Genomic DNA, 24,635 nt, shown 5'->3' on the forward strand with positions numbered 1-24,635 from the left:
TACAGCCCGAAACATTCACCGGGTCACGTGACTTTTAAATTCTTATCGTTTATCCGTTTGTTATGTGATAAGTGTTAACATTTATTTGATTGCTCGTTGGAACAACTATAGTATGATTTAAATCGTGGTCTCTACACTACTATAATAATGTGTAATACCGCCTCACACATGTCAAATTAAATTTTTTATATTTTGACACGAGCACACGTCGTAAGTCGTAACACTGAATTGCGAGTTTGGGACGTTGGATTATGATTTGACAGCATATAATAATTTTAATATCTACGGATTTGGCTACAGAGGTAAATCAAAATTCAAAAATCATTCGATCCGGTGGAACATTTGAAATAGAAATTCTTAAGCCGGTAACGAACATGGTTAAGGAACAATACAGGGACACGGATGGGTCGCGTATTATGTGAGTAATTTAAAACTTCGAGTGTTGGTTGACCAGTATGTCTGAACTACAGTTTTGTAAAGTATTCGAATAAATGTAATCAAATTAAAGTATTCAAATAGGTACTATTTTGAATACTTTTTGAAAAAATTATTCGAATACGTATTCTGATACAGTGGCGTATTTAGGGAGGTTCTAACTCTCCCCCCCCAAAAAAAATTCATTCCTATATACGCTACGGATTCTGAATAATTTTTTTTGTATTTTTTTATTCATCAAAAAATACTTTTTTTAAACTCAAAAAGTAGTTTATATTTGGGACAAAGCAAATTTTTCTATTTAAAAATGAAACATTAAAATTTATGAACAATGGTTTTTCTCTTTGAATGAAATATGATTGACCCACGTTAATTTCCAACCATTCTAAAACTGATTATTACTAGCGTGTCAAAAAAATATATTTTTATAGTATTCGAATACATTTTCAAGTATTCGAATATCTATTCAGAATATATTTTTCTAAATGTATTTGAATACGTATTCGGAATACTTTAATCCTCATTTATTAGAATACAAAATAAAAGTATTCCTCACAAGACTACTAAACTACCTACTATTGACGTCTTTAAAAATAGATTCCGTGTTTTAGATCGAAGATCAGCTTTACCGTCGACAATCCTCAAGATATCCAGAGGAAGTCGCATTTGTGCATAAATACAAGAAATCTATATGCCATAAACAATAACAATGCGTCACGTACACCGCATCCGTATGGAGTGCTCGATCACAAATTGGTGAGTTTGTAGTAAATTATTTAGCCATGATTTATGTATTTATTATTTCCCTATTGGCTCTGTGATCTCTAATAAATAATAATATTTTGTCCCTTTTAAGTTGTCTTTAATCTTTTCTGTGCACAGGGAGTTAACCAAAAGGACGCGACATGTATGACTTGTAACAAGGGATTGAACGACTGTCCAGGACATTTGGGCTTCATAGACCTGCAATTACCAGTTTTCCATGTTGGATTTTTCAGTTCAGTTATAACAATATTACAGACAATTTGTAAAGTAAGCCATTCCATCAATATATTCCTCATTACTTCATAAAATTTTACTTTTTTATACAATTCTACCAACTGTTGCAAACATTCATTTCAGAATCCTTTTTGTGCTAAAGTGTTATTAAACGAAGAAGATCGTATGTTTTTTTATACAAAGTTGAGAAACAAGAATTTAACATATACAATGCGCAAAAAAGTTTTTAAAGAAGTCCACGCCAAGGCAAAAAAGGTGCAGATATGTCCGTTTTGTAGTGACATTGTGGGACAAGTGAAAAAAAATGGTATATTAAAAATATCATACGACCGTTATAGATATAAAAAACCTGGCACGGAAGCTGAAAGTAAATTATGTAAGTATTATTATTTATTATCAATGCAATATGCCAATAGCTATAAATTATAACTTTAATGATTTATTTATTTATAAATCAACGGGCAAACACACTTTTGTTAAATATTATAATGGGTAAACGTGTGAAAAATTAGAAAAATGAGAAAAAAAAATACAGAGTAGATGCAATAATTAAATAATGATAACTATTTCTTATGAAAATTGTGTAAATTTAATTAATTAGGTGCTTTGAATGGTGTGGTAAAATATAACAAAGAAGTTGAATCCATGAGAAATTATCTATTTAATGAGAACCTTAATCCTCAAGAAGTATTGCGTCTATTGTTATCCATACCTTATGAAGACATTATATTGTTGGGTATGAATCCTGAGGTATCAAATCCTGGATGGTTGTTAATGACAAGAATGTTAGTACCTCCAAATTGTATTCGTCCATCAGCTGTTTCTGATATACGATCCGGAACGTAAGTTTAGTATTATTATAATGAAACTATGAATAATGTTTATGCTCAAAATTGTCAATTGGTTCTAATATTAATGTAATTTACTGTTTAGAAATGAAGATGACTTAACATTGAAATTATCAGAAGTCTTATTTATAAATGATGTGATTGTAAAACATAAACAGTCTGGTGCAAAACCCCAGTTATTGCACGAGGACTGGGAATACTTGCAGTTACATTGTGCCTTATATATTAATAGTGATTTATCTGGTGTTTCGCGTACAATGATGGTATTAAATAACATAAAATAACTTAGTAAAATTATTTTTATAAAATATCTATTGTAATATTATTTGTTTAGCCAAAAAAAATTGCTAGAGGTTGTGTTCAGCGTTTGAAAGGAAAACATGGACGGTTTCGTGGTAATTTATCTGGTAAAAGAGTAGACTTTACAGCCCGTTCTGTCATTTCACCAGATCCAAATCTTCGAATAGAAGAAGTAAACATTTAAAATAACAAGAACTATTTTACAATACAAATTCTATTTCCTTATTGATCTTTTAGGTTGGTGTTCCAGTTCGAATGGCCAAAATTTTAACATATCCTCAAAAAGTATGTCCAGCTAACATTGAATTAATGCGTAAGCTGGTGATGAACGGTCCTGAAATTCATCCTGGTGCTAATTTTGTTGAACTTCAAGGTTCTAAGTTGAAAAAATACTTGAGATTTGGAAATAGACCGGCTATAGCAAAAGATTTAAAAGTCAGTGTTTTTTATAAAATTCCTATATTTTTATTTTAGCAAATTAAAAATGAAACAAATAATATGTATTTATTAAATATAATTTTAATAGTAGCTAACTAGCCAAGTACCACTTTAAAAAACAGTCCTATTGTTATAAATTATATATGTATAGTATAATATATTATATATATATTAATATATTGTAAAAACCTAACTACTTTAAATTAATCCTTAACTTAATTTTCCTACATTTAAATTAAGTAAATCACATTAATTGACTATTTTTACTGACTTACACTTTATTTTATTACATAGGATTAACTTTAAACTAATTAATATTTCATATAGATTGGAGATATTGTTGAAAGACATTTATCTGATGGCGATATTGTATTATTCAACCGACAGCCTAGTCTTCATAGATTAAGTATTATGTGTCACCGTGCAAAGGTTTTAGAACATAATACATTAAGGTTTGTTTAAGCTATTTGCTTGTTATTTATACTGAACTGTAAATATACATTTTTAGATTTAACGAATGTGTATGTACTCCTTATAATGCTGATTTTGATGGTGATGAAATGAATTTACATTTGCCACAAACTGAAGAAGCTAGAGCTGAAGCTGCTTTGTTAATGATTGTTAGTATTAAATCAATATATTGGTTATGTCTTATTGATGTTATTTTTAAAATTAAAATAAATTAACTTTAATTTTATTTTAGAACAAATCAAATCTTGTCACACCAAGAAATGGAGACATTCTCATTGCTGCTACCCAAGATTTTATTACCGGAGCATATTTATTAACACATAAGAATACATTTCTTAACCAGAGAGATTCTAGTAGATTAATTGGTTGGTTAATGTCTGGGGATGATATTAATATTGATTTAACACTTCCGCGTCCTGCTATTCTAAAGGTTTATTACAATTACTTATCATTCATAAGTTTAAAAAATGCAATATTTACAAAATGTGTATTGTATAGCCTCACAAACTTTGGACTGGAAAGCAAATATTAAGTATAATCATGAGACCAAGTAAAAAATGTCAGGTGAAAGCTAATTTGCGATGTAAAGGAAAATCATATACTCGTGATGAAGAATTTTGCTTTAAAGATTCATGCAAGTTGAACGATTAACATAATCGAAAATAAGTACTATATTTATTATTTTTTAATTTTTAATGTAATTTTTTTTTATAGATGTTTACATAAGGAATTCTGAGTTATTGGCAGGTACTATGGATAAGGCAACATTGGGTTCAGGTAGTAAATCAAACATATTTTATGTGTTGTTGGCCGATTGGGGTTCTGATGTCTGCTGCAAAGTCATGTGGCGTTTAACACGTCTTACATCATACTTTTTAATGTTACGAGGATTTTCAATTGGCATTGGTGATGTTACACCTAGTGATGATTTGCTGCAATCTAAAAATGAATTGGTTATAAATGGGTTAGGAATTATATACTAAATTATTTGTTTTTCTGTTAAATAATGTTTTATTTTTCTAAATCATTAAATTGATATTTATTTATTTCATCAAATAGAAATGCGCTATGTGAAGAAAATATTCGTTTGAGAAATTCAAAAGAATTGAAATGTCAACCCGGTTGTAATATGGATGAAACTTTAGAGGCAAATATTTTAAAGCAACTGTCTGGCATTCGAGATTCTGTTGGTAAAGCTTGTTTATCAGAGCTTCATTTTACCAATGGTCCATTGGTCATGGCACTCTCAGGTTCTAAAGGTAGGAATAGATTGTGTATTTATTATATTAAAATTGAAAATGAAATTACTCTTTTCTCTTTAATGTAATTTAGGATCCAATATTAATATATCTCAGATGATTGCATGTGTGGGCCAACAAGCCTTGAGTGGACATCGTGTTCCAGATGGATTTGAGTCTAGATCATTACCACATTTTAAACGATTTTGTAAGTGTGGTTCTTCTAATTTAACCTTGAATTGTATTGACTATAAAAAAAAATATTTTTATAATTGTTTTAGCAAAAACTCCAGAAGCCAAAGGCTTTGTCGAGAACAGTTTTTATTCAGGTCTAACCCCAACAGAATTTTTCTTTCACACAATGGGTGGTCGTGAAGGTCTTGTGGATACTGCTGTAAAAACAGCTGAAACCGGATACATGCAACGTCGGCTTGTCAAGGTATAATTAGTTTATTTTGTATTTCTTATGTTTACAATTTTAAATAAGTAATTATTACACTAATAAATATTGTTGATTATTAGTCTTTGGAAGATCTGTGTGTCCATTATGACAACACTGTACGCAATGCTTTTGGAGATGTCATACAATTTGAATTTGGAGGTGACAGCTTAGATCCTACTTACACAGAAGGTAAAAACTTAAATGATTTTATAGTTCTTAATTTCTTTTGTGTTATAATAGATAATATTTATAATATCTAAATAATGTTATATTCTTATATCATAGTATAATGCCAAATTGTATATTTTTCTTTGATCCTGTTAATACTTTTTCATTAGATGCAATCTAAATCAATTACTCAAAATTAATTACAATAGAACTACGTTAAAAAGACTTCTAACTTTCTTTTTTCTACTTAATTCATAATAACTGAACCTTGTATTTCATATATTATCTTTTTCTCTGTGATTTAACATCAGATTAATAAATTTGTGATCTCTAATCATTAATTAATTTTTCTTTTACTAGGCTAATTTTCTTCAACGATCATCTAATTCCACTTTGACTAACTAGGTTCTTTTTCTTATTTGTTTACAGTAAGACAAGAATTTGATTTATTTTACCCAAATAATTTTGGTTTTTATCCTAATAATTAGTAATCTTGTCCTTTAGCATAAACTATTATGACATCTAAGTGATCAAACCTAAGTCTATTCAATTTTATTTTTACATATGTATAAATTAGTCAGTAATGATGATAATCAAAAAAAAACATTAAACTCATTCTGACATATTGAATATTCAAAATAAGATATCTAAAATTAATTGATCTTAATAGAAATATTTTAATTTTTGTATAATCCACTAATTAACTATGAAATAATTGATTAAATTTTATAAGCAATAATTAATTTTTAGGTGATGGTGTCCCAGTTGATTTCAAACGTGTATATTTCAATGTAACTGCTAATTACCCATGCACTGATGAATGCACATTAGACTCTGAAGAAATATTGAAAATTACTGAAGATGTGTTATTATCTGAGAATTTCCAAAATGTAAATACTATCTTCACAGAAGAATTGAGGTAATATTAGAAACATAAGATAATGATTAACATATTATGTATCACTTATTTAATTTATGTTTTCAATAGAAATTTTGGAAAAAATTTATCAAATAACATGGCAGAATTAAGAAAAAAGTGGTTGAATTTAGAAGTTTCAAAAATACAACGAATTACTTATACACAGCTTATAAAATTTTATGTGACTTGCCTTACCAAGTATATGGCTGCTGTTATTGAACCAGGTACAATCGAAAAAACTAATAATACTTGAAATTTAATTATGAACAGTTCAAAACCAATTTTTATTTTCATAGGAACTCCTGTTGGTGCTATAGCAGCTCAAAGTATCGGCGAACCTGGTACACAAATGACATTAAAAACCTTTCACTTTGCTGGTGTTGCTTCAATGAATATTACTCAAGGGGTTCCAAGGTAGTAAACAAAATAATTTTTTATTTTGAATTGAGGAGTGCTTGCATGTATTTAATAATTATTCATTTAGTTCTTACTATTCACTTACAATTTTGAATAATACTGTACTTCATGGTCTGTTCATTGTTTTATTTGAGTTATTTCAAAAATGTTTAATGGTTATAATATTGTATACATTTTAATTGATAAATTGTATAATATTTGTTCAGAATCAAAGAAATAATTAACTCAAGTAAAAATATAAGTACTCCCATTATCACAGCATACTTAGAAAATGACAAAGACAAAGAATTTGCAAGGATTGTCAAAGCTCGTATTGAACAAACAACACTTACTGAAGTAAAATAAAATATTAGTTAATATCTTATTAAATATTAATTTATTGTTATTCAATTTTGTAACTATTTTAGGTTTGTAGTTTTATCGATGTAGTACTTGATAGCGCTGAATGCTATCTATTGATACACATAGATATGAACCGTATTAAATTATTACAATTAGAAGTAACAATCGAGACAATAAGAGATAGGTAAGAGATAGCTTATAAGTTATTAAAAGTGTATGAATTATTAATAAGTAATAACTGTATGTCTGTTTTTAATTAAATTTTGTAGTATACTTTCTACTCCACGAATTGGAATTAAAGCAAATCAAGTGAACATTGATAATGAATCATGTGTTAGTATATCTTTGCCATCAAAAGGCACCCAATCATTAAACAATTGGATAAATATATATTCACAAAACTTACAAAAAGTGGTTATTAAGGTACCTATTATTTAAAAATTATTTTTATGCTTAGTGTTATAATTAATTGTAAATTGTAAAGGGTATAAGTGCAGTATCACGCGCTGTAATTCACGAAGAAGATGATAATGGTGAAATTCGTTACAAATTACTTGTAGAAGGTGATAATTTACGAGAGGTAATGGCAACGCCCGGAGTAATAGGAAAAAGATGTACCAGCAATAATACATTTCAAGTGTGGAATGCACTCGGCATAGAAGCATCTAGGTAAAATTTAATATGGTGAATTATGTAACTTAACATTCTACAATTTATTGTAAAAATCTATTTTTCCTAACTTAAGGGTTCTTGGAATTGACAGTTGAATTTTAACCTTCATTAATATCTGCTTTAAGTGTGTTACCACTTTTAATTTTTAATCAATCATGGGAACTAAACTGAATATGTATTCAGTTAAGTGATCATGGGTAATTTAGTTTTTAAATAATTCAGAAGTATAAGAATTTGTGTTGAATTATACCTTATGAGACTAGTTATGATTGTGGTATGGAACTTCTTGCATTTACATGGTTTTTTTGTAGTGGTCGTAGATTATTCTAGGTAAGCTATACATTTGTTTAATGAAACGGCAAAAATAAATATAAAGTTTAATTTTGCATATTTTTCATTTTTTATTTTTACTTACCTAGAACTGTTGTCAAAAATTGAATTTGGATAACATTCAAAAATATTTCTTAAAACAAGTTATCTCTGGGTAGGTGTCTTTGCGTGGTTATTCGGATCATTTTAATTGCAACAAGAAGTTTCAAACCCTATTTATGAGTTTCAACAACTACATGGTTATTATAATATGCTCATTATTGGATTAAAATTTGAAACCACCATATTGAAAACTTGAAACTATACTCTTTTTTGATTTAAGAATAAACCAGGTGATAGATGAACACTGGTCTCAAAGGCATGTCAAATTAAAATACCATAATATAAAGGCATATCACAATTTTCTTGCACAATGTGATATATTCTTATTTTTTTATTTGAATATATTATAATCAGGAGAACGGAGTGGCCGAGCGGACTAAAGCGTCAGTTGCGACACGCACAGTCATTGGTTTCACTCGGCCACGGGCGGCACTTCTCTTCGGGCAGTCACAATGTCTGGAGAGAGAGGCCACCATCCCCCACCCGAGCATGATACCTGCGGGTGCCCACATGAAAACTCTGCCAAACTAAAAATACACATGTTTACAAAAACCTACAGTACCCTCCCCTGCAGTTAAAAACCACTCAATGGCCTAAGTTGCCGTGGGTTAATTAATGAAAATAAAAAGAGTATAATCAAGTTTCGTGGTGTATTTTATTTCATACCTTTGATAAATATTAATTTAATAAATTAAACTTTTATTTCAATATTTTATTTTATTTGTTAATTATAAATTTCAGGGCAACAATAATATCAGAAATTGATAGTGTGATGGGCAATCACGGAATATCTATCGATCCTAGACATCCTATGCTGATTGCTGATTTGATGACAAGTCGTGGTGAATTATTGGGTATAACACGGTTTGGTTTATCAAAAATGAAAGAGTCTGTGCTGAATCTTGCTTCGGTATGTTAAATATTTGATTTAAAATATTCTGTATATTTTATAATTTTACAAAATGTGTATTTAGTATGAATAATGATTACTTTAACAATCATTTTAGTTCGAAAAAACTTCTGATCATTTATTTGATGCCGCATATTATGGACAGACGGATACAATAAATGGCGTGTCTGAGAGTATTATTATGGGTATACCGATCAACTTGGGTACAGGATTCTTCAAACTGATTTATAAATATCCTTTTGATACATTCAAAAATGTAATTTATTCAATTTATCAATCATTCAATATTATCTTTAATTTATTACCTAATAAAGTGAAACCTTTCTACTGCGGAGACCATAGGGGATTCAAATATATCTGTGATTAAAGAGTATCTATTTTTGTCACGGATATTTATGCTGGGGAATTTTGTATTTATCAATTACTAAAATTGTAATGTTATAACTTATAAGGTATGACTAATTATGAATGATTGATATTTTAAATGTATAATATATTTGTTGTTGAAAATTATTCCTTAATGTTTAATATTTAAGACCAAAAACAAAACTATAGATTTTCCAAGGCAAACATTTGTATTTGATGACGCAGATCTTCACGAAAAAGGGTGTTATTGGCAATGATTCAATAAACACATAATATACTAATCATTGACTTTAAATTATTTGTTAAATTGTTGTGTTCAATCTGTGATATTAATTAATTTTTAATGTATTTTTGTGTAGTATGTACCTAAAAATGTATTTTTATTCTTGTAATAAATGAATAGTGAATAACATAATAATTTTATGAGAAATTAATTTATAGATACTTATTTTATATGAGAATATGATATATCACAAAAATTACAATTCACAATAATTTATTATTGCCATTTAGTCTAAGGTTCTTTTTTTAAAAAAAAAAAACAGACAATTCCATTTAAAAATGTACTGTACATCCTAAAATATTAATTTATTTACATTCAGTCAACTATTAATAAAGTGTAAAAATTTGATTTATATTAGTATTTATTAACTGTACGTTTGTTTTTATTTACACAGTTTAGTATAGATTTAACATAAATTAATTATGAACTTTATACTTAATAATCATAATTTTTGTAAACAATTGTATATTTTTCTAATTAGTTATGTTTATATTGTATATCATACTGTTATACCAACAATTATTTGATTGAAATAACTTATACTGGTAAACATGGTATTAGTAATAAGTAATTGACCATCATCGACTGTTAATGTTAAAAACCATTTATATTTTCAAAACAATTAAAATTATATTTTCCAATAATGTTTAATAATAATAATACATTTTTAGTTGTCCGTGTGGTCACTGCAATATTGTATGAATCTTCAAATTAACCAATAACAGTTCTTATATTTTCCATTTATTGGAGATTTTTAAAAGTTGGTGACAACAGGTAGCGTAATAAATATTTCTAATTTAATGTCAATCTTACCATTACATTTTAAATATCTAAACTAAACAAGAACACATTTATTTTATTAAAAACCTATTTTTAGATGATCAGCGTCGCAGGCACGCATTTAGATGGGTGGAGCAAATGTACCCTGTTACTCAAAGGCAAACATTTTTAATCCATTTAGGGGGCGGAAAATGTATATTGACATTATATATTGTGTATTCTATCAAAAATAAAATAAATTTATATTATATATTTTAATTATTATTATAACCTTCTATAAAAAGCAATTATTACAGCTCAAAAGTATAAATTGTTTTCATTTATTTTTCAGAAAATAATTTAAAAAATTTAAAAGGTGTTTCACATTGATATTATTGACAATTGACTCAGATATAATAATTATAGGTGAAGCAGATTTTGAAGAAATAATCATTTTATTTTCAAATTTTCAATCTAGGAAAAAGTTATAAATGTATTTTTTATTTATAATTATGATAATACAATATAGTATTCTAGTTTTATGTACAACAAATTACATATTATGTTAAGTAGGTATTCATTGATGATGCATATCACATGTGACTAGGTAACTACTAACTACACATATTATGTTCTTTACATTATACCTTCAGTGCCCTGTCAATTACGCGTGTGTCAGACTGCTCGTTATTCGAGCAAAATTGTTTTATAGATTTGATATTTTGATATAAATGTTCTCTTTATTATAATATATATTATACAATTTAAATGCTACAGTAATGCGTAAGTAGTAGATTAGATAAACACGAAACGCACGCGGACTGTACTGCAATGTATCAAAATCGCAATTATAGTCATCAGATAAAATATTATAGTCAATAATTGTGTTATGGACGTCTCCACAACTCAAATAAAAAGTACCTACTTATAAATAAAACTAATACGTGTTTTTGTAGTTATCTATCACTATATATGTCTATATAGTATAATACCTACTTATTATTATAATTATCAAGAAAAATAGAAACTTATAGGTGTGGACCTACATGAAATAAACAGAATTTTACAGACTTAAACAGAAGTTTTTCGAGGTGCTTACTGCTTAGACAGTGTGCTAGTGTAGGTACTCTGACTATAATAGGGGGACATATTCACATGCAGTAGGCCCAGTGACGCAAATAGGTGGGGGGCTTAGCCTCCTCAAAAAATAATATAATATACAGTGTAACAGAAAAAACTGACAAAAAAAAAAATTGATGCTACTTAAACGTATGACAAAAATTGATAAAATTATACGATTAGTAAATAGTCTTAGAAATAAACGCATGTTAGCAAATTTCCAAAGATAATATTCTTAAAAAAGTTAATGCGTTCCAAATAAATTTAATCAAATTTAAAACTTTTCATTTTCAGTATTAAAAAATAAAAATAATTTTTTTTTATTCCACGTGTAGCGCAAGTGGCTTTAAATTATACATAAAAAAAAAATTTAAATATTGATTGGAACAAAAGTTATTCCAAAAGTCAGTTTTATCTGTTACACCCTGTATATTATAATTTTAAAAATAATTTTTTGGGCTTGAGCCCCCCTAAACATTTTTACTTTTTGCGCCACTGAATATAGGCCGTAATGACTAATGACTCGCTCGGGCTCAAACATGTTCATTCAGCGAATTTCAATGAGGGGCCGTGTGCCAGTGTTCTTTCACAAAATATGCTTGCTTAAAAGTAAACTATAAATTATAATTTAGGACTAGGTATACTATAATATTAACGTTAATACTTGACAGGTATAACTGTATAAGTTTATAACACACCTGATACAATATATAGGTACTACGATAAACAGTCACAATAATAGGTAGGTTACCTAGGTATTAAATTAACATTTTCCCACGGAGTTTTCTTTTTTAACGTAAGACATATTCAAATACTTATATTTTTAAACATTACAATACTAAAGTTTTACAAAAAACTTTATAGATAGTACCTACCTACCTATACCTAGGTACCTAATTAAAATCCATTTATAAAATTATAATGGAATAATGGATACCTACCTACAGTGCCATATTTATGCAAGAACAAATGGGACATTTGCACTTGGCCCACTCAAAATAGGGGCCCACCGACTTCAAGCTTACAAAATCATAAGTGTACCTTTTTATCATACTTTGGAAAAACAAAATAGATTCGGATTTTACTTGGATGTTTTTATGGTGAAGTATAATGAGTTTTGCCTAAAAACGACTGTCTTAATCAACTTTGCTGACAACAAAATCTAATTGCCGTTATTATCGTCATATTTATTGTGTATCTATTTTTCATGTGTTTATTATTATACTTAAAATGTCAAAAAAAATACTTAAGTGGTTCAATGAAGAGAAAATTAAAGGATAGACGATATGAAGAAACAAAAAAAACTACACGGTAGTTTGGATAAATGTACGTTTAGAAGTAGTTCATCTACTAGCGCATAATCGAAATGTTGGTGAAAGCTGATTAGCTGAAATCAAATTTAACTTATAACATTAAACTTAAAAACATTTACTTTGATATACAAGTGTAATAATCAATTATACTAATTTAAAAAAAAAATAAGTTTGGTTTTTAATTTGTATACTTACTTGAATAAATATTAAACGCATTGAGTGTGCAAATTATTCTTGTATATTAAATAATCAAGTTTTATACAATACAATTTTATTCTATGATTCAACTACTTATATATATGCAACTAATTTAAATTAGTACATAATACAATATGCATACATTTTATTTTAGCATTGAAGAAAGTAGGGATGGACAATTTGGGGCCCAAAATTGAAAATTGTATTAGGCCCATAAATTGGTTAATCAGGCTCTGCCTACCTAATACATTATAATAAGTAATAATGTACGTATATTTATTTTTAATGTGTGATCTATATTATGTTAACTATACCTACCTTAACAATATATTATTATTTCATGACAAAGTACCTTAATATCTAGTTGGACTTATTGAGAGTTGGGAGGCCTTCCACTCTATTATTTTCATGTTATTATTTATTTATTTTATGAACATTAAGCTTAAATATATTGACCTATTATTCGGCTTCTCCAACAGATGATCGATGACCCAATACTTAAACAAATATATATATATATAGGTTATAGCCTTATAATATAGGTATTATTAAGTAACTAGGTAGACAGTAGGTATCTACATGAATCAATTTTACAATATATTTTTTCCTTTGAGTAGGTACACTTTGAAATAGAAATTAATCTCTTTAGGACACTAGGTCCTAGGGGCTAGGACCAAAAAAAAAAACATGTTATATCCATAATTTAAGTGTAGAAAAAACAATTTAAGCCCATGGTTTCTATTCAGATAACTTTTGTGCTTGAAATTATAAAAACAACTATTTTAAAAACTATAACTGTAAAAATGGTTTTGTTTTTCAAAACATAAATAGCGGCGTAGTTAGAAATAAATGTCTCGTGTTTTAAACACACGTTTGCAGTCACGTTGCACCAGGACCAGGTGTAATATACGTATAATGTATATACCTACTATAGAATATTAGTATACTATACCTATACATTATATTATATATTTATGTACATAATTTTATAATAGGTACCTATATCGTACCTGTTATATCGTACTTGTACAATGTATATATGTATACCGTAAATACCTACACTATTCTGTATTCGTGCGGCGATTGGACGCTGTAATGTTGAAGGTCGCCGGAGATAAGGAAGGCGTGTATTGCATAATTGGTAGATATGGCCCGAGTCGACGGCCACTTGCAGTCTACGCTCCACGCCGTCTAGACGTCCGGCGCTCGCTTCCTCAGCCAACGAACCCGTAAGTCGTCGCCGGAACTCGAACATCATGGACAAGTTGAAGACCGGATGGTTCAGCGAACTCACGGACCTGTTGCCGGGCAGAAGTTTTTCCATGGAAGTGGAACAGGTCTTGCACCAGGAACAGTCCAAGTACCAGGAGATATTAGTACTGAAAACGTGAGTTTAATGTTGAATATTATAATATTTACTTCGCATTACTTATACGCAGTTATACCTATATAGCTATATACATAATATATGTAACATGATATAATATGACAATAACGATCTATATTTCAGTGTATTTATTATTATATTATACAGGTAAATTCTGTAGATCGTACCTATAATAAACAGTGGTGGTCAAATGATTTTAATTAAATTACCAAACTTAAGGCCATTTAGGGTAATAATAATATGTATGATATATAAATGGTATAAATATTGAAAAAAAAAATCCTCTCATACCACACCAACCCCATCACTATTGTTAAATTGTCCTGGCACCTAAATCGGATAGCAATTGTATTTAAATAATTTTAATCATCGGCATAAGTTTATCCATTAGTTATTTAATATTATAATGCTAAACACATGTTTACAATTATTGTTATTGTCGCATTATATTTTATAATTATACACTAAAGTACACTATGTACCGGGTGAAGCATTTAACGTAACACTCATTATTTCAAAAACTATCAACATTTTTGAAAATAATTTTTGTACATGAATTTTAAGTCTTTTATTTTTCTATAAAAACAGTAATTTTGTTACTATATTTTGTCTTTGTTAATGACAGCACGCATTTGAAATTCCTTATTCCAAAGGAGAATATGTCTTGTATATAAGTATATTAGGTACTTCAATGTATAAAAATCAAATTTGAGACTATAATAGTTAATGAGTTACCTATAACTTATAAATTTATAAGTATTTAAAATTTAGATGAGTGATGTGGAGTGGAGTGCTACATGGCCACTGGGCCACCCCAGCAACCCCGCAAAATGTTTGTTAACTACTCTGCCCATTTAAACTTTAAACATAATATGTAGGTAACTAACTATTTGACGAAATTTGTTTTTTATAGATCGAATAATACTCCGTATCTATAAATGTATGCTTCGGAATATGAAATTAAAAATGTATGTTGTTACTAAAAATAAGGGTAAAAAATTTTTTTAAAAATATACATTTTACACGAAAATGTTGTTTTGTCTCGACTTAAAATTATGTAAAAAATATATTTTCAAAAACGTTGATGTTTTCTGAAATAATGGGTGTCTAACGTTAAATGGATCACTCCGTGTATAGTGGATACTCCGATACTGTTTATTATTCGTTTTAAATAAACTTATACGCGAAGTCGATTATTGAGTGTGAAATGTAACTAATTATAGCAGTAGCCAGTAGGTAAGCGTGTTTACGTATCTGGTCTCTCTGGCAATGAACAGACATACAAATTTAAATTAGATGAAAACCAATTTTTGAATTTTTTTATGTAACTAGTAGAGGAATTGATTTAATAAACTTATCAAAAAATTACTCTTGACTGGTTCTGTGAAATAGTTTAAAACTTCTAAACACTCCTATATGCCTCAAAGTAGATATACCATTATAATATAGTATAATAATATAATAATCTATTAATATATTATAACATATATATATATATATATATATATATGGTGGTTGACTGCATATTATATAATATGTAGTGGCGAACACACATAATACATATACCTACCTACTTTAGTCTTATTCCGATACATAAAAACTTGAAAATGTTTTATAAAACATATGTATAGTATATATATATTATTATTTTAACACAACTCCCATCAGCTCATTGGAAATTGTCATGTACGCCACTGGCTACTGCAAATTGTGTACTAAAATATTACAATATTATTCACGAAGTTTTCCACAAAAAAAACTTATAATCGGTTTATAATTAATACGACACTCCACGCGTGTACTTATATTTTATATTCTTACATTGTAGACATACACTACGTACAATGTCCATATCATAAGGTAGGAACCTAATTGTTATCGTGAGAATTTTTTACATTTATGAAAACACGCATATTTATAATATGTATGTAGGTATTCTCAACAAATTGTTAGAAATTAAAAAAAATAAGCACAGATTAGTGAAATATACTGTACCAGTTTTTAATTTTTTTTTTTTTATAAATGTATTTGTTACAATAATTTACTATTTAAACAATAATATGCACATTATTGAGTAAATGTCAAATGAGATAAATGCGGTAATCAACAGACTTAAGATGGTGCTTTTCATGCGTTTGTTCTCTCCGTCTTACAAAAGTAATTTGACGTTCACTATAGTTTCAATAGTGTGTTTTTATAGTCTTGACTCTTGATATTAAAGTGAATTGACCTATTATTAAACTTGTTTGTATAAAAACATTGTCTGTGCTTTAGCGTCGGCGATTTTTAATCGGATATTTTAATTTTCAAGCAAGATAATACGGGTACTTATGTGAAATATCACATATTAAAATGCTCAAATCTCGATTGAAAATTAAAATATCGAATAAAATCCGACGCCTAGACAAATCCGACGTTATTAAAGTTTGATGATATGACAATTCACTCTAATATCAATATTAACAGCACACTATTGAACATTGTGAACGAAAATTTGTTATATTCTACGTGTGTAGTCAGAAGGAGACAACAAATGCATGCGGGTAACGGGTATTATGTTACATATAATGACAAACATTATATTATAAAAACTAAATTAGGAAATACAATTATTTAATCGAATGGTATAAACTATAAAGTGGAAGGTTCAGCCGCATACCAACATCTCGCATATATCTATCTCAAAAGATAAGTATTCCTAGGTGCCAGGTATAATTATTAGTTTTTACATCTAAGTATACCTATTTATAGTATATATAACTTAATTTTACCTTTAATGCAGATAATTATATTATCATAAGAACAAATTAAATCTCATACGTCAGACGCATATCGTTTAGTAGGTATATACCTAAATAGGTACTAATTTGCCCTCCCTCAAAATAGAAAACTAACTTATCAACTATCATTATTGCAAATAATTATATGCTAGATAGTTACAGACGTCGTTTAGTACCTACACTTGTAATAATAGATATATGGATTCTCATTAATCGTTAAAAAACACTCTTTGATTACTTACATGTTTATAGGCAATAGATAATAATTAGACAATATGTATATTTACTGCGATATTTCTAATCAATATGTATCAAATTAATTGGTATAGGCGTATAAGATATTCTAAGTGGAATGCTATACTGCTGTCACGATATACCGTAAAAAGTATTAAAAACTAAAACTAATTGAGACATAATATTTTGTAATATTATTTTCTTCTACGGTTTTATCATTGCTATATTCAAATTAATTTGAGATTCACGGGTGCCCCAGATTTTAAAAGACGTCAGTACAATATTTTTTTTTTGTTCTGTACATTATTTTATATAGTAGATGGAGATAATTAATAATGTACACCCATTAAATACCACGATAGCGTAAATAGTGTATTACCATCACAATCTCGGATTACGTTAGTGTGTTACCATATCGATACACTAATCAACCGGCAATCTGATTGCCCCCGTCTTCACGTTCAGGCTATCCAATTGGCCAGTTTATAGCAATTTAGGAACATAATAAATATAAATAGATTATACTAGTTACTAACAATTATTAGTGTGTTATAAATTATAATATAGGTACAATATTGTTATGAAGCTATAGAATATGGCCAGCTCAATAACTTGATCAAAAAGAACTTTATTATTTTAAAGACCACTTAATTTATAAAAAAAAAACACATATATGAAATATATATTAGGTATTGGAAAAAGGTTATAACTTTATAAGGTTATTATTTACAAAACCAATCTGTAGTACAAAGTTTGCCAAATCTCAATATTAAACCACGATAGAAAAACTCTAAATCGTTAGTAGTCTACTTGTATATAATAATTTTTACAATTAATTAACCACTTGAGATTTGCTGAGTGGTGTGTAATCTTAATTTCTTAAGTCAAAATTGACGTTTATTGATGATAAAAAAAAAATTGATGAATAACATATTTTTTTATTAATTAAGATTTAAAAACAAGAAATAAAACGTTTGTTTGTGAAGAGGTGATTATGAAAGTAAAATGATATAATATTATATAATATAGGTATTATAGGTGCATAGGTATTAAGTAGGTATATTGGAGATTACCTATATTGATACAAGTGAATAAAAAAATCTAAGATAAGATTTGATTAATTTAAATAGCAATTACTAAATATTATTGATTATTTTAACGTTCTCGCTTTGAACATAAAACATATATATTTCATATTTGATTAACTTGCGAATATTTTTTACAATTTATTCGTTATTTCGTTTCGTATATTATAATATTATACTACGTTGGCGTGGCTGAAGCTGATTATTGGGATTTAGCCGGGGGTGGTAGTTCGTATATATAGGTAGTCACATGCTCAGATATTTAATAATAGTTACACCTGCATACAAAACGTGTATATTATATAAATGTATAATATTTTAATAATCGATTCAAAATTCAGAAATAATTGACCCAATTTAGTCCGGATGCTATAACATGATATATATTGTACATTTGCACTTATACCCACAACCCCTAACGGCCCAACACACCCGTTATCTGACACCTGAGTATAATGTTATGCTGTATCGGCCCACCGGTAGTAATATAATATTTAATACTAACCTATTATAATTTAAATAATTGGTTTGTCAAAAGGAAATCGCACGGCGTCGTACTGGTACTCGATGGCATGATTCAATGCACGGAGTTCGATGAGTATTCTTATCAAGAAATGATTTCATTTTTGCCATTATTCAGTCACCCAAAACCACAGAGGGTTGGTATATTTTTACGATAAATCCAAAATGTGTACACAATTTCCTTGTCCTAAATCTTCATATCATATTTTTCGTGGACAGGTGCTCATCGTGGGCGGCGGCGATGGTGGGGTCGCTAGGGAAGTAGCCAAACACCCATTGGTCGAAACCATCGACCAAGTGGAAATCGATGACCGCGTTATCGAACTGTCCAAGAAATATTTACCGTTCATGGCCGAAGGATTCAACAGCCCCAAAGTCAACCTGCACGTAGCTGACGGATTCAAATTCATGGAAGAACACTTTCAGTACTACGACGTCATTATAACCGACTCTTCTGATCCTATTGGTACTTTATTTGTCCATGCTTTTCTCTTGATTTAATTATCGTTAAAAATAAAAAGCATTTGTAGTCACTAGTCTGTAGATACATCAAATGACTCAGTTGCAAAAGAACTTTACAATTATTATTTCTGAATATTTAGTGCTGACTATTTTTGGCATATAAATGCTGTTTTAAGATACTGAATCTGAAAGTTCAGCCAAACTCGCTAACTCAATATAAAAATGTTAAAAACTACTTTTTTGATTATTTTTTTTCGACGCCGAATATTATAAAACAATAAAATTAGATTCTGACCATCGTTCTCTAACATTTCATCGTAATCAATTTTTATCCGTTTTTTTGATATAATTTTCAATGATGAAAGAACGACAATTTTTTCAATTACTTTCAGATTCAGTGTCTTTAAAAATATTTTAAGAGGACGTCACACCCGCTGTGTTGTCTCCGTCTTACATACGAACGATATAGACAAAACGCGTTTACGCAGTCCGAGTAAAAACCGCTCAATTTTGGTTCTGAAGTAAAAATACCTGTTATAAAATTGAATTTTGACAGTATTTCTAAGGGCATGTAATTGCATTTTTTCCATCATACCCAATATAACGTTCATTATTAATTTATCGTTTAGAAATAGAACAAATTTCAGCATTTTTAAAATACCTTTAACTTTTCAAAATTTAATTTTTTTTTTAAAAAACGCAACGACATGCCTTCAGAAATATTGTCACAATTCAGTTTTATACTGGATATTTTTGCTCTAGAACCAAAATTTAGCGATTTCTACTCAGACTGCGTAAACGCGTTTTGTCTATGTCGTACGTGCAGTGTAAATAGACAACACATGCGGGTGTAACGTGCTCTTAAAAATAATAATCGTTGAAATTAATACTTATTATAATATTTACGACACATCTAACTCAATGTTGATTAGCCGAAAACTGAAAAAATAATATATGATGTTATGTATGTATTAGGTAACCATATTACATTTTTGATTTTTTGCCATAAATATCATACATAACAATCGAGGTATTTTTCAGATCGCTCATTCATTTGTTTTTTTTTTTCGTTTCATATATATATATATAGGCCCAGCTGTTTCGCTATTCCAAAAGTCGTACTTTGAATTAATGAAACGCGCACTGCGGCCCGGCGGCATCGTGTGTTCACAAGCCGATACTTTCTGGGGACATTTGAAAAACGCAGCGTCGATGCGCAACCATTGCAAAGCAGTATTCGCCAAGGCGGCGTACGCGACGTCTTACGTGTCCACTTACCCGGCGGGTCAGATCGGTTTCGCACTCGGCAGTCTTGACGAGGTATATACCTGTGAATATTGTGATAATAACAATAATTATAATAAAAAATAATAATTATTATACTTCACCGACGTGCAGTATGGTTTAGGAATACTGTATACTTATACCTACGTCTATAATACGCGTATATAGATTTATCATTTATGAATAGGTAATATTTTCCTATCACGGGTTAGTAATAATATAATAATTATTACATTACGTCGATAACCGCAGGAATCGAAATAATGTGTGGGTTTTGAACTCTGCTACTTAGAACATCGCGATCGTCTTATCACCTGTTATCGACTACCTATAACAAGATTAATGTGAATTTTAGGTATAGCCGTAAAGGTAATTATAGGTAGTATGTACTATAGTTGGGTGTTGATGCATTTTTAAACACACGAAGAATGAAGATTATTTAGGGATATTTCAGTAATACGCATATAACACATTAGACATAATATATTGCGCATTTATAAATTTATAATATACCTACGACTAGGGCTGACGGTATTTTAAAATTATTTTGATAAACGGTATACCATAAGAAACCGAAATGATTCGGTATACCTAAATACCGATATGGTAAATAATAAATAATAAATAAAATTTAACTAGTATCGATATTTTTTACTTTTATTGTTTCACATCATATACTATAATAATATATAATATTGCCATTGATACTAGAAAACAGCACTAAAACCGTTCATTCGGTTTTTACGGTATACCGTTTACCAAAATAATTTTTAAATACCGTCAGCCCTAACCGTACCATTTCGGTATTTAGGTATACTGAATCATTTCGGTTTCGGTAAACCGTTTCAAACCGGTATTGAAATCAATACCGTAATACCGAAAATTATTTTCAATATACCGTCAGCCCTACCTACGACTATTCGATTTGATGAATTTCGAAAACCTTTTCTGATTCTATTAACGAAATCACTATACCCACATTGAATTTACATATTATAATATGTCTGTTTAATAGTTTAGGTAATGGTCATGTATATTATATATTTATATAGGTAGTATATACATTATACAGTGTGTATGTGTGATTCACGAATCATGCTCGTCCCCCATTTTTCTTTTAATAATGAGTTTTTTGGAATTTTAAGTATAAAATATTAATGACCATATTTTTAAATTCTTGAAATTTTTGTACTAAAAAATTTAACGAGTAGTTTCTTAGTTCTTAAGATGTTTATTCACTAAGGATAATAGTGTTTAAAAATGATATAACAAAATTATAAAATATATGTAACATTTTATCTAGTATTTATTATATTTGGAACGTTTTTAAAAATGAATAATGTTCCCAGACAGCAATTTGTTATGATAATATTTTAATAGTATTATAATAATGTTATACTAATATTATTCGTTATTACAATGTTATAATAATATTATTAATCAAAAAAATGTTGTCTGGGTTGATAGGTTAATATTAATTACTGTCACTTTCAAATAGCCCCCGTATCTTAAACCATTATCATGTATATATTTTATAATTATCCTTAATAGGTACGCAAAGTTCAATAACTAAAAAATTACTACCTAGTAAGAATTTTCATTTCGATACGTCAATATTTTCGTAACAATTATCTGCTTTTATAATTCACATAGTAGAAAAGAGGTTTCACATTTAAAAATTAAAATGTACATCTTCATAATACAGTCCTTAAGTAGTAGAAACAAATCTCAAGCATTTGAAAATATAGCCTTTATAGAGTATAGGTATTTAAAAACTACAAAAGTCAGGTTTGAAAAAAAGAAGAATACTGAGCATGCATGGTGAATTGCTCTGTGTATATTATACAATTATTACATATCATCAAGTGTATACACTTTACATAAAACATGTTTATTTTTAGAGAACAGTTCCCAATCGTTGATAGATTTGTTCGTACAGACATACATTTTCTGGTACGAAAGTACGTTGAAATAATTCAGCTTTATTAGATTTTATTAGATGGTTTTTTAAATACTACACTATATTATACCAAATGCGTGCGCGCGTCCATTATAGTACCTATAATATTATTAATATATTACTATATCTATGGTAAATTAAAATATTAATTAAAACATCTCAGCACCCCTCGCAGATTATATTATAGGTAAACAATGAACATAATACAATTTGATAATGCACATTACCTATGGTCGATTAACTCTGGCAATAATTGACATTGACCCAGACACCTCAATAAACCTCATCGAAGGCTTTTATTATGTGTCGGTTTCTGTAGTGAAAAGTGAATAATTGTTACCTATACTGTGAGAAGGTAGTAATTTAAAGTGTGTATTCAATATATTATATAAATAGTATAACATATTCGATGTATATATAATTGTCGAGCTATAATAGTTGTAACTAAAAGCTAATAAAATAAAAAAAAAAAAAGTATAACATATTATATAAAAGTAAATAAGTATATATTTTGAGCACATCCTAATTTCACATCACTTCACTACGTTCAATCGCTTATTATTCTCATTAGATTTAATTTTGAATAGACTAGCTATATAGGTTTCTAAATAATATACATATATAGGGCTTTGTGTATGACGTTGTATCTGGTATTTAAATGTATAGGTTACGCCGGTTACGCGGTAATGCGGTATATACCTACATATTATAATTGTGTATACGCGTCGTCGAATCCACTGCGAGCTCCTAACTATTTGTGTTTTACTGTTTTCGTACGATCGATACCTACCCATATTATGTTTACTATAAAAGCGTTTAATTAGGGCTTCTCTTTTCGTTTTGCAGAATACAGACTTCAAAAATCCCGTGTACCAGTTGACTGACAAACAACGAAAAGACATGAAGCTACGTTACTACACCACCGACATTCACAAAGCGGCGTTTGCACTGCCCGCTTTTGTCGTCGATGCTCTCGACGAGGCGGACGCCGAAAACAATTCGTAATAATTTATAATATTACGCGCATACCTACCCTATATATTAGGGTGTCACGCGAGGCTCATATTAATTGTCACATCTGTTACAATTTTATTGATATATAATATTATTGTTACATAATATGTTTATACGATTTAAATAAAACGTCTATTTATTTGCACATTATCGTTTCAGTTATTATATAGCCATTATACATCTACTCAACAGAAGTAGGTACTCAAGTAGGTACCTACGGGTGAATAAAAATATAATGTATGTAGGCAGTGGCGGCGCCAAGGGGGGGCAATGTGGGGCTAGTGCCCTACCCAAATTTGGTTTAGCCCCACCTTTGCCCTACCTGTTTGAGACCAAATGAAAATTTATAATATATTTATATTACCCATCAGAATATTGTGTGAAATTTCTCTTCCCCGATTAGCAGTTAAACACCACATCGAGTATTAAATATGGTTATAATTTACCAATTATGGGACAACTGCTAATCACAATGTTGGAGTAATATAATTTCAGAGAAGTTGCTATTCGTGGTAGTATTGTTATTACACTGTTTAAACCACGGTCATGGCACAGATAACATTTTCATCTGGACAACTTTCTATCATGGTTCGGTATTTTTATAACAATACAATTAATGAACGATTTTTAGGATTTGTACCTTGTTCTTTATTAAATGCTCAAGCACTTTTTAATTACATCGAATGTACATTGGCTAATTGTTCAATCGATATTAATAATTGTATAGCACACACCTATGACGGGGCTGCGGTAATGAGTGGCAATGTTAATGGTGTTCAAGCAATTTTCCAACGTCAAGTACCTCAAGCTATTTATACTCATTGTTATAATCACAGAT

The 24,635-nt window shown here is 28.9% G+C and overlaps 2 protein-coding genes across 3 annotated transcripts; both read left to right on the forward strand.

Moving 5' to 3' along the window:
• The first annotated feature begins 111 nt into the window (after nucleotides 1–111).
• Nucleotides 112–10,708, forward strand: LOC132951634 (DNA-directed RNA polymerase III subunit RPC1). 2 transcript variants are annotated; one of them, XR_009665374.1, is made up of 28 exons: nucleotides 112–418; nucleotides 1,047–1,191; nucleotides 1,318–1,467; nucleotides 1,558–1,810; nucleotides 2,036–2,276; nucleotides 2,368–2,545; nucleotides 2,617–2,754; nucleotides 2,820–3,017; nucleotides 3,348–3,472; nucleotides 3,529–3,640; nucleotides 3,724–3,921; nucleotides 3,990–4,125; nucleotides 4,206–4,455; nucleotides 4,551–4,750; nucleotides 4,824–4,937; nucleotides 5,011–5,168; nucleotides 5,252–5,360; nucleotides 6,090–6,258; nucleotides 6,328–6,482; nucleotides 6,555–6,672; nucleotides 6,882–7,011; nucleotides 7,083–7,201; nucleotides 7,287–7,440; nucleotides 7,502–7,686; nucleotides 8,863–9,031; nucleotides 9,129–9,259; nucleotides 9,564–10,454; nucleotides 10,558–10,708. XR_009665374.1 is itself a non-coding variant. In XM_061023454.1 (27 exons), exons 1-27 carry the CDS (start codon nucleotides 375–377, stop codon nucleotides 9,652–9,654), a joined length of 4,170 nt encoding a protein of 1,389 aa, XP_060879437.1. In that variant the 5' UTR covers nucleotides 112–374; the 3' UTR covers nucleotides 9,655–10,708. The 2 variants fall into 2 exon arrangements, 1 of the variants encoding a protein (XP_060879437.1); XM_061023454.1 differs by having other exon boundaries at nucleotides 9,564–10,708.
• Nucleotides 10,709–14,228: 3,520 nt separating this feature from the next.
• On the forward strand, nucleotides 14,229–23,942 carry LOC132951636 (spermidine synthase-like). Its single transcript, XM_061023455.1, has 5 exons — nucleotides 14,229–14,456; nucleotides 19,094–19,214; nucleotides 19,297–19,543; nucleotides 20,630–20,859; nucleotides 23,630–23,942. The coding sequence occupies exons 1-5, from the start codon at nucleotides 14,326–14,328 to the stop codon at nucleotides 23,786–23,788; spliced, it is 888 nt and encodes a 295-aa protein (XP_060879438.1). The 5' UTR covers nucleotides 14,229–14,325; the 3' UTR covers nucleotides 23,789–23,942.
• Nucleotides 23,943–24,635: the final 693 nt, after the last annotated feature.

Source organism: Metopolophium dirhodum, chromosome 9 (genome assembly GCF_019925205.1).
Source record: "Metopolophium dirhodum isolate CAU chromosome 9, ASM1992520v1, whole genome shotgun sequence".
NCBI lineage: Eukaryota > Metazoa > Arthropoda > Insecta > Hemiptera > Aphididae > Metopolophium > Metopolophium dirhodum.

What these genes read in the sequence shown, in the direction of transcription:
- LOC132951634 (XM_061023454.1), top strand. Translation starts at nt 375, where the DNA reads ATGGTTAAGGAACAATACAGGGACACGGATGGGTCGCGTATTAT. An exon ending in AATGAATTGGTTATAAATGG is followed by an intron (nt 4,456 to 4,550) that starts GTTAGGAATTAT and finishes TTCATCAAATAG; the next exon opens with AAATGCGCTATGTGAAGAAA. An exon ending in GGATTCTTCAAACTGATTTA is followed by an intron (nt 9,260 to 9,563) that starts TAAATATCCTTT and finishes ATGTTTAATATT; the next exon opens with TAAGACCAAAAACAAAACTA.
- LOC132951636 (XM_061023455.1), top strand. Translation starts at nt 14,326, where the DNA reads ATGGACAAGTTGAAGACCGGATGGTTCAGCGAACTCACGGACCTGTTG. An exon ending in GAGATATTAGTACTGAAAAC is followed by an intron (nt 14,457 to 19,093) that starts GTGAGTTTAATG and finishes GTTTGTCAAAAG; the next exon opens with GAAATCGCACGGCGTCGTAC. An exon ending in CACTCGGCAGTCTTGACGAG is followed by an intron (nt 20,860 to 23,629) that starts GTATATACCTGT and finishes TTCGTTTTGCAG; the next exon opens with AATACAGACTTCAAAAATCC.